Source organism: Haplochromis burtoni, unplaced genomic scaffold, assembly GCF_018398535.1.
Source record: "Haplochromis burtoni strain Fernald_Lab_line unplaced genomic scaffold, NCSU_Asbu1 Contig_31, whole genome shotgun sequence".
Classification (NCBI taxonomy): Eukaryota; Metazoa; Chordata; class Actinopteri; order Cichliformes; family Cichlidae; genus Haplochromis; species Haplochromis burtoni.
Window position 1 is genome coordinate 3075566 of NW_024582392.1, and position 11512 is coordinate 3087077.

Sequence of the window (11512 nt, forward strand, 5' to 3'; positions counted from 1 at the left end):
GAAAATAGCCTGAAGAGGTGGAGGTATGCCCTGAAGAGAAGAAGAATGAAAGCCAGTATAAACATGACAGTATAGGTGTGCATGAATGTGAGGGTAACAGATTGAAATTTAAAGATGCAAAGAGCAGGAAGTGAAGCTAGATGAGTTTAAATAACTTGGGTCAACCACCCAGAACAACAGACTGTGCATGAGATGGGTGAAGAGAAGTGCAGGCAGGATGGAGCAGTTGGAGATGAGTGTCGGGATGATTTGTGACAGAAGAATAGCAGCAAGAGTAAACAGGACAGCTCAGGTAAAGTAGTTTGGAGACAAATTTGAGAGGCAAGGTTGAGATTATTTTTATACACCTGTAGAGGAGGAATGCTGGGTACAGTGGATAAAGGATGTTGAAGATGGAGCTCCCAGGAAGGAGGAAATGAAGAATACCACAGAGGAGACTCATGGGTAAAAGGAGGACATAGCACAATGCTAGGGTTGGGGTAGCTATAGGTAGATGTGGGAACCTTTAAAGGAGGCAGTCAAATGAGAAAAATCACACTATGTTGCTGTTGTCCTTTTATCTGAATACCACTTATTAACATTGTGAAGACTTAAATGTTAAGTATATGTTACTGTAGCCTCACAAAAAAGCTCTTTAACTGCATCTGAACAATAGGAAGGATAAAGATCATTTTAGAAGAAAAATCCTTCAATTTGTTCGATTTGTCAGATTAAGCTAAATAATTGCGCGGTTTTATAATGTCAGTGTTTGTGAACAGAGCCTGATATTCAGCCCTCGTCACAGGTTGAAGGAGAATCTCTATCCAATGAAAATAACCTCAATGGTATGTAAACCAATCAGATGCCTTTACGTAAGTGCGCCGATCCAGCCCATTGTCCAATCAACGCTGTTTGTAAATGCGGGCCTGAATCCCTCTTCAACCTTCTGCTTTCTGGAGGGGCACCTTCAACCAGGTCCGCGGTGCACTGGCAGCGGCTGTCTTAGTTGTAAAGAATAACTGGAAATAAGACTTTTAGACAGACACAATGTCGTTCCTCACTGTCACCAGGCTAGCGCCCAAACTACTTAATTCAAAGGTAAGAGAAACAGAATGAGCCTCGATGCCGCTTTCTTGGTTAAATCTGTGGACGTTTCCTTTAAGCTAACGTCGGGTTTGGTAGCTAACAGGCTAGCTTAGCCCTGTCAACCACATTGTGAAATGCAATTGGCCGAGTTTTTTGCAATTTGCTTAAACACTGACAAGAACTTTAATCATAGTAATGTATGGACCCTGTTTTTCGTAGATATTATTCAGAGACAGAAGCCGTGTTCTGTTTGACAGCTCGTATCTTGTTAGCTAACGGTAGCGCATGAATCATTGCACTCATGTTGGCCTTGTAGTGTCATAACTGTGGTATGTTTGTCCAACTAGCACAGAGCAGACTCTTAACTTTACGCTACGAGTTTCTACTATTTGTAGTATAGCGTAATAACATTAAATTGTACTTTCTTTTAAATTCACTTTAAACTCTGTGTTTATTCACCATCGCAGTTGATTTTCATATTAAGATTTTAACCAACCATATAATGCTTATGTTTAAAATACAGCTGAATAGCCGGTATAAATCATTTTTCATAAATCAATTTTTATGTAATCAGGTTAGGTCCACTGAAAAGACCTCTCTTAAAATAAGAGCTATGAAGAGGCAGTCAGCAGACAATTACAGCGGAAAAAAGCTGCAAAAATCATATAATAAAACTTTATGATATCTAAAGGTAGAGATCATACTACTTGCAAGGTAGAAGGGTGCATACCTTTGGAACATCTGGGGTTAAGAGGTGTAGTATTTATTATGTTGTGTGGTTAATAATATAATAGTTATGGGATGGTTTGAAAGCTTTACAAATGAATACCATAAGATAGCTTTTAATTCATGACGGGAAGGAAGTTCATTCAACCTTTTCAAAAAGAGCAGTGATGAGTATAAAATGTTGTATATTAGACGTGGTTTAACTGCAGCAGTATTTATAGGTACACCCCACAATCTTGAAGATGTCCATGGTCAAGGACAGGCATGAAGGTTGATTACAGTGGAGGAAGTCAGGGTTCTTTAATTATAAACAGTTTTATTTTCCCTTTAAGTGAAAGTGTTTTGTGAGGGCATATAGCCATTTTTATTTTCTGCCTTTAAAACTAGGATTTGGCTGCTTGGAAAATGTTAAAGGTAGATGAAGCATAGTCATACTCTGAGCTAGGACAATTAGGTATTCATTAAAATGATTACATTGACAACTAGAGATCCCCTGTGGTGTTCTGTTTCTAATGGTAAAATTGCATGATTGATGATATAATCCCATCAGCAGCAGTCTGGGTTTTGTCTGTGAGGTTGGATATTAACCAGTTAAATGTGGCTTTATCTTGACATGGAGACAGAAGTAAGATTTATGGTTTATGAAATGGGCAGGGCACATTTAATATCTTATGTTTTTATAAATATCCAACATATCCAGTTGCATTTGGAAGAGCATATTGCTGTAATGTCCATTGAAAAAATGTGATTATTTGAACAGATAAATGACTTTGTTTTAATTAAATCATTTAAAATATGCTTTGGCCAGGCTGTCAATCTTAAAGTACCCTTCCAGTGACCTTAGTCTACTGCTTTACTCCAGTGACCTCTCAGTATGAACTACTTGGTTGCCATATCAAGTCAAGTCTCCTACTACTGAAATAATAGAGATAATTTTTCAGTCATGGCGACTAAGTAGTGTCTCTCTTTCTTTGAAATCTCTATCATATGTGGGGACCTCACCTATGTCACAGTTACCTTTCTCTCTTATCATTTGTAATCTTTGCTCTGGAGATTTATTAGTAAGCTGTAGTTGCATAAGAACGTATGTGTCTGAACTATGAAAGTCATGTGATTTTTAGTAACACAATGAAGTCTTATAAAGGAGAGTCTCATGATTTATTTTTTTCTTGCTTCAGATCATTTCATCTTTTGAAAAAGGGGATTGTTTTAAGTACCTCTAGATTTAAATGTCATTAAAATGTGTATTCCTTATACCAAGATGTCTGTTTTGATTTGTTTGTCCATAGAGAGGGTGGCTTTGTTGCTAATCACTCAAGTATCATGTGTTTCTTCTAAACACAGCCTCCGGAGGGGTTGCCTTTTTGTGTGGAGTACTTGCCATAGTTGCTCTTTAACCCTGGCTGATGGACAGTTGGGAATGAGTGAGTTTAACTGGTGCTCTATATTTAAGACACTGAGCTGTTACATAATCTCCCCGATGCTCAGCTGGGTAAACTGTGTGTGTAGTGACGCACCCTACTTTTTTGTTTTGCTGAGCCTTGATGGTCCTGATTATTCAAAACTGTTGTGGTTATAAGGAGTAACTGTCTCCTGCCCATTGATAATCTACTGATATGTTTAAATGCACACACAGGAGTCGTATTTCACTAGTGAGCAAGACAGCCAGCTGAACTTCTCAATACTATCAATGAGTTTCCATTAAGAGTACTTTCATAAAAACTTCTCTTTCTTTTCTTTTTTCTTTTTTTTTAAATTCATGCCTTGACATGAAAGGAAGGAGGTATCTTTTCCTAGTTTGTGAGTAATTAGGTTGCTTCACTCTGGATTTGCCCCTTGGATACATGTAATGGCTGGTTTACATTTTACCAACAGTTAGATCTGAAAGAATAAGACTAGATGTAATTTTCCTGGCTTTACAGGACCAGTCTGATTGTTTTACACCAGCATTAACATTGTGAAAAAAACAAACTAGAAATGACACACGAGCGTGAATAATTTGTTTATATTATAATGAGATTGTGGTGTGAGGTTTTTAGAAAAAGTGCACACTGTGCTGTTTGAAAGAGGTGGGGTAATATTTGTAACTTGGAACATCTCCACAGTATTGGCAGATAACACAAAGCCCCAGTTTGTGATCTGATTTTTTTTTTTTTTTTGGCCAGGTTGTCAGACTTTGAATGCACCTGAAACCTTCAGGTGCAGAATGCCCTGAAATGGCTGTCACTAGTGGCCTTTGTTGCAGGCCATGTACTGTGAACTACCCAGTTATAAGTGTTGTTGTTTTTTAAACTCTAAATTTTGGGCAAGTTTGAGTGGCAGTTATAAAACGATGAGGATGAAAATGGAGAAACTACTCTGAATAACTGCTTAGCTTAGTGAAAGCTATGTGTTATGCTACAAGGTACACTTTAATAGGTAAAATACTAGAAAGAACCTGTAATTATATGTATTAGGCATGCACCAGTACAGCAAGCAAACATTGTTACTGAAAATATGGTGCTCTACACTGTTATTGTCATATTAAAAAAATAAGATGGCATTTACCAACATCAGTAGCCGATATGTATTTGGTACCATGTAATGGTTAGTGTTCAGAAATTGTTTGATGAAGAGCAGGAATGGAAATGGGCTTGTGCTTGTAACAATCAGTGTAATATTGGTGTAGCACCAGTCTTGCACAAGGATACATTAACATTTGGAGGAGCCGCTAACCGAACCACTGACCTTCCAATTAGTAGCTCTACCTCCTGAGTGCTAGTGCTGTGGACAAAACAAGCATACGGTATTATATAAATATAATACTGTTTGCTTGTAGTGTAATGTTTTTTTCTGGACCACAATAAGAACAGTTGTTACTGTGGGAAAGAGCAAAAAATTATTATAGAAAATGTTTGTTTTTTTTCCTGTGTAAAAGTTTCTGTACACTTGGTAAGAACACGGTGATTCGTTTAACATGTATATTGCTTACTACAGAGAAAGAGTTGGAGCCATTTCACTCACAGACTGATTGCAGTATTATCCTTAGAAATGTTTTGTAGCTTTTAAGGTCCTCCAAGGTTGTTTCATTTTAAATACAAGCAGTAGGTAGTCTAGAAATTCTGTTATTACTCTAATGTTGTTTTTGTTGTACTAACAATCCAAATTGTATTTCCTAATATGTTCTGCAGAATGCCTCTTTCCTATTTGTGGCTGCCAGAAATGCCAGCGCATCAACAACAGTAAGTGCATTTAATTTACTCCACTGTTTTCTGCTTGTTTTATATAGCTGTTCTGTAGTTTTACTGTTTGTGTTAACAACCTTTGGAAGAGACACTGGTTCTTACTCTGTGGTCTCTGTGAAGATATTGACATTTGTGGAGCAATAAATCTTTTTTTTCCTGAAATGTTTGCATAAAGTTTGTTTAACCACAGGTCACAAGGGAATGTAGTCTATTTTAAGGCTGAATGTTTATTCAAGGGCATTAAAGAGTAAACATCGTCTTTTACAGAATCTGAAGGATGTCCTCTCAGACCTCATTCCTAAAGAACAGACCAGGATCAAGAACTTCAAACAACAGTATGGGAAAACCAACATAGGGCAGATTACTGTAGACATGGTAAGTGGCGGAGATTTTTGCACACGTTTAGTGAGCTGAATAAAATAAGCCCCTCACACAAGCGAGTCACTGAGCTGGATTCCTCAGATCGATTATATTAATTCAGGGAGGAGCATTTGGGCTTTACCTTGATGCAGATTAGCTGTGGCATGTTAGCTGCACATAATCCATGTAGGCCTGCCTGGTCTTGTTTACTGTGCCAGGTATCACTGTTCGGTCATCTCCCTCAAAGGTCACAAATTGTGCTGCTTCCTGCCAACAGGGATATTTGAGCTGACTCACTCAAACCTCCACTGTAAACTGGCACTTGCACTTTCTCTCTCTCTCTCTCTCTCTCGCTCTCTCTCTCTCTCTCTCTCTCACTCACTCACTCACTCACTCACTCACTCACACACACACACACACTCACTCACTCACTCACTCACTCACTCACACACACACACACACACACACACACACACACACACACACACACACACACACACACACACACACACACTCACACTCACACTCACACACCTGCAACAAATCTATCCTCTTCCATCTATCAAACACTGCATCTAACTTGTTGCATTGTAGATTTAAGTTGAGCTTCATGTGTCACGGCAATAATGCATTCAGTGTCTATTAACTTATTATCCTGTGTGCAGAATTACAAACCTGAATAGTATTTAGGATGTTTCTTCCTGCCTTTATAAAGACATTTGGTGGACACTGATAGCAAAAGCAAAGAGGTGAGCTTCTGAAATGGTCTACTGATAAAAATAAGCAGTAGATAAAATGTTTTAAAGTCCAGTATAGCGTAACTTGGTTACTACAAACACACACGGCTGTATATGTGTGTATGTGTGTGTATATAGATATAGATATAGATATAGATATATAGATATAGATATATAGATATAGATAGATAGATAGATAGATATAGATAGAGAGAGAGATATAGAGAGAGAGATATAGATATATATAGATAGAGAGATATATATATATATATTTATTTATTTATTTATTTATTTTTCTTATTGGCAAGACAATTTTCTGAATGTCATTCCATGTTTTTGTTTGTTTTCATCCATAGGTCTATGGGGGTATGAGGGGAATGAAGGGTCTGGTGTATGAAACCTCTGTGTTGGATCCTGAGGAGGTCAGTATCAGAGCCACAGAGAATACACTGATATATTATTGCAGATCTATTAGTGCCTGCGTTTGTTGGTACATTTGTATTTAAAAAAAAAAAAAAAGGGGGGGGGGGGGTTTGCAAGACAGAGGTGCCACACTAGATTTGAGGTTGTTTAGAAACAGAACGACTTGTGATCAAGTCAGTACTGCAAAGTAGGGCAGGCCAATATGGCCAAAAATATTTAGCACTTTATACATTTGAAAATTTGCGATAACTATATAACTAACGTTATAATTGATGCAAGACAAAATATTTTACAACTCAAACCCCCCCATAACTTTATTTTCACTTAAAAAAGTTGCTGTTTTTTATGTGCATTAAAGCAATGTAAAAATTTAACAGTGCAAACGCAAACTCCTTGCTGACAGTTTAACCAAAAGGCATTTCCAGTGGAAATGAGCCAACGTATCCTCAGCATAACCATGCATAATATCCACAAAAGTTAAAAGAGGTGCTTTGCAACATGAAACTGCAGTGTGCCAAATAAATAAGTCAGATACGTACTTTTCAGACCATAAGGTGCACGGGATTGATTATAAGGCAGATTAAGCGAAACAAAACAGTCAGATAGCTTTGAGTTTAAAATCCGCTTCATACGCATAAGTGCCACACACACAATACGGTAAAATTATGTTGAAGCACTGTACGTATTACTCCACGAGGCTCCTGACTACGGTACTCTTAATGTTCCGACAATCCATCAAGCGGTGCGGCTTTTTAGTACGACTGGTAAGCTACAACATTTTTTGACAGATTTTTGAGCGCTGTGTACCGCATAAAATTGGTTTGAGGTCAGTACGCACAACCAGAATTCATACAAAAGGCACACCGGATTATAAGGTGCATTGTCGATTTTTGAGAAAATTAAAGGCTTTTAAGAGCACCGTATAGTCTGAAAAATACAGTAATAAGGACGGCCCGCTTACATGTTCTACAAAACATTTTGCTTTGGTGGCTATCTGACGGACAAAAATCAAACCAGTTCCACATCACTGAAGTTGAACCATTTTTATAAACCAATTCTGGTTCATCTGTTTCATTCAACGATCTGCTTTCGCCCTTCTCATTCTCTGTCGCCGCCACGCTTTTTCCACCATGTGTGTATGAAAATAAAGGCACTGCGCATGCGCGTTTTACCCATATTCCGTCGCGATATTTAATTTTCTTATCATTGCCCAACATTACTGTGAACGGTATATAATATTGTATATTATAGCTTGAAATTCAGGTTAATCTATATTAGAGATTAATGGTTGCTCTCTGCTCACGTTCAACATGGATGACAAAAGCGCAGAGTGCATAGTGTAAGTTCTCATAGCAGTGACCACTTGCTCTGTGCGGAGAGTTCTTGGAAGTAATGTAGAAAAGGCAGCAGCCAGAAAGCTGCACTGGCACGACATGATATCTTAAATTTAAATCAGATAAGGTTTTTGAACAAACATGTTATCAGTCAGACTCTAAACACAAAAAGCACAAGGTATTATTATGGTAACCTTTTTTTCTGTTATTTTACTCTTAGCTGCATACGCATTAGCATTCCCTGTAGGCACTTGAGTTGATTGCTTTCTGGCCAAAGCTGTGGCACTCTGAGGCATTGAATCATCAATATTCATTGGTAGAGATGCAGCTTATATTAGCAGCTTGCCAGCACTCAATTGATTGTGCATTTGATGATAACAGGAATATGTAGCTAATTATCACAAATAACATTTACTTCAACATCTTCTCTCCCCTCTCGTCTCTACTTTGATAATCAGGGCATCCGCTTCAGGGGCTACAGTATTCCAGAGTGTCAGAAGCTGCTGCCTAAAGCTCCAGGAGGTGAGGAGCCACTGCCCGAGGGTCTTTTCTGGCTGCTGGTCACAGGACAGGTCCCAACCGAGGAGCAGGTGAGTCGATGCAAGAAGTTATTGTCATAAAATGTTGTTGCCTACTGGAGTTTCAGTGAGCAGGTATCTGTCATGGTATGTCAGACGCTGTCAAATCTCTTCAGAATGCTTCATCAAAACTGAATATTCTTGCAGTGCAGTAAATAAGGTGACTTTGGCACCTGGATCAGTTAAGGTACCAAATACGTGAGTCATGACATTTTCTTTTGCATTATGGAAACGTGAATAACAAGATGCTTGGCGTGTGTTCAGTTCAAGTGTATTTATGTAATGACAGATACAAATGTACAAAGGCTCAAGGCACATTAAATTTTAACCTTGGTTCTTCTCAAAGTGCAAACTGCCATCCTTGTTAAAAAAATAAAAAATAAATTCCATGGCCTTGTCAAGGAAAAAATTTATATAGTAATCTTTAACTCAGAAATGTCTTAATTTCAGTCGTTTCTAGTTATCATCTACATTAAATTTTTCTTTACGTTCACAATAAAAGAAATGGTAGCTTAACAGTAGTTTAAAAGCTAACTCAGTGAAAAAGTGACAAATACACACAAACAACCAACTGAAGTGATATATTACACTAAATGTCTTGATGTGAGCATTTCTCTTGTGCAGCCTTTATATATTAAAATATAGGTTAAAATATGTTTGCACTGAGTCACCAAAATTTTGAGAATCACTTAAGGCAAAAAAAAAAACAACCCACCCTTGAGCAAGAACCTGTTTGCAGTGGGGAGTAAAAAAACAGGCTCTGTGTGTGGCAGTCTGCCTTGATTGGTTGGGTTGAGGAAAGCGAAGATGAGCATTTTACAAACCAAATGACACAACTATAATAACCTCTGGGCAGGTTGGTAGGGCCAGTCACTGTTGATGAAATGCATGCAGTTTTAAACTCAAAGATTTGCAATTTTTGCAGAAAAGGTAAAGGGACAGAGAGGACAGAACAAAATGCACAAACTACAAGAAAGAAAATAGAAGCAAATGACATACAATACTATAATAAATAAATGCCTGCAGAGTGAAATACAGAACAGCACAAGACAGGTGCTCTGTGAGTTTAGAGGTCTCAGCAACATAGGCCTATGTAGCAGCAAGAGTCAGAATCAACTAAGCCAGCTCTAATTGTATCCATCAATCCATCCATCAATTTGCTTCCGCTTTTCCTGTCATAGGGCGAGAGGTGGGGTACACCCTGGACAAGTCACCAGTCTGTCGCAGGGCTAACACGCAGAGACAGACAACCATTCGCGCTCACATTCACTCCCACATTCACACCTATAGGCAATTTGGATTAATCAATTAACCTATCCCCCTAATTGTAATCATCAGTATTTAGTTTTTTGTACAGCGTCTGCCGCTGAAATATAAAAGCTACTTATGTTAATTTAAAAGCTCTGAGAAGCACAAGTAAGGCTGAGTGAAGTTTTCTATATGGAGCTGTGAGAATTTTAGAAAGTAGATACAAGAATAAGCTTTATTTTTACAGGGAATCAATAACCAAAGTCGATATCTAAGAAAACCTGTTTCTGAAATTTGGCGTGTATAAACTAGAGGTTGTATCTTGTTTTTACAAGAAACAAGACACAATCTATAGGGATTTTATTGCTGCCAACTATCTCCTTACAGAATGATATGAGGACAACCTATGCTCCTTTCAAATGCTTGCAACTTTCAAGCGCACCTCTCTATCTGTTCTTCCTGCGTCTCATATCTGCTCAAATCAGCCAAGGAGGAAATGTTTATTCTCAACACACATTTGTCTCCTTATTGATCGAAGAGTTTTCTGAGATTTCTGCCTCATCTATTTATTTTGTGTCCATCTTTCTTTCCAGGTGAACTGGGTGTCCAAAGAGTGGGCAAAGAGAGCAGCACTGCCCTCTCATGTTGTCACCATGTTGGATAATTTCCCGACAAATCTGCACCCCATGTCCCAGTTCAGCGCTGCCATTACAGCTCTGAACAGTGAGAGCAGCTTTGCACGGGCCTACTCTGAGGGAGTCCACAAGTCCAAGTACTGGGAGGTGAGTTTACACCCATACCTTTTTTTGAAAAATATGGACTAATAGAATTTTTTTTTGCTCAAGAGACTGAATCACTTTAGACACAAGAACACTTTCAGTTTGGTTTCATGTGGTCTTTTCTTGTTTAATTTATCTATTTTTTTTTTTTTTTTTTTTTAAAGTTTATCTATGAAGATTCTATGGACTTGATTGCCAAGCTCCCCTGCATTGCTGCCAAGATCTACCGTAACCTGTACCGTGAAGGCAGCAGTATCGGAGCTATCGACTCCAACCTCGACTGGTCCCACAACTTCACCAACATGCTGGGCTACAGTGATCCTCAGTTCACTGAGCTTATGAGGCTCTACCTCACTATCCACAGGTGCAACTTAAGATGCCTTTTTACATAAAACAAGTTGGATTTAATCTTTTTTTTTTTCTAGTAACACTTGAATCAAAGTCTTGCCTTTTTAATCTAAGAATTAGAGATGTTAAGTGAGATGTCGAAAAGATGAGAATGAAACTCGCAAACCTATCTGGAGTTAGACAGCATGACATTATGTCACTACTTGGTTTGATTGATTAATGATGAGGATGATAGAGTTTTTTTGTTTTTGTTTTTTTGTTTTGTGTTTTTTTTTTTTTTTTTTTTAATCATCTGACCATCAAAACTAACCAAACTATTACAAACAGAAGCAGTAGTTCTCAGGTATAACACAGCCTGAGGTAACTACCTACAGGTTTCCTAAAGTGACCTTAAATTTATTTAGAATGACCTTTTTCTTTTTTTTTCTCAAGCTTAGTTGAATTAGTTGCTTAATCCAGGTGGAAGGAGCTGCAAATGTAATGACTGTTTCTCCAATTTTAATATGGACAGAAGCAAAAACTCTTCCCAGACTTTTTGGTTGATGTAGGTCAGTTAAGTAAGATGGGAGCCGACTGAGAATAGTATTGTAAATAGGAATATATATATATATATATAGTAGTAGGGCTGCACGATTAATCGTTAGAAAATCGCGATCTCGATTCATACTTACGTGCGATCTCATTTCCAAA

At 38.0% G+C, this 11512-nt stretch overlaps 1 protein-coding gene across 1 annotated transcript in view; it reads left to right on the forward strand.

Moving 5' to 3' along the window:
- Positions 1-904: 904 nt before the first annotated feature.
- Positions 905-11512, forward strand: part of cs (citrate synthase) — a 17513-nt gene continuing 6905 nt past the window's right edge. Inside the window, exons 1-7 of the mRNA XM_005918921.2 lie at positions 905-1077; positions 4962-5012; positions 5283-5390; positions 6469-6534; positions 8328-8459; positions 10289-10477; positions 10639-10838. Of these exons, the coding sequence (XP_005918983.1) occupies positions 1027-1077; positions 4962-5012; positions 5283-5390; positions 6469-6534; positions 8328-8459; positions 10289-10477; positions 10639-10838 (797 nt within the window). The 5' untranslated portion in view covers positions 905-1026. The remainder of the gene's footprint in view (positions 1078-4961; positions 5013-5282; positions 5391-6468; positions 6535-8327; positions 8460-10288; positions 10478-10638; positions 10839-11512) is intronic.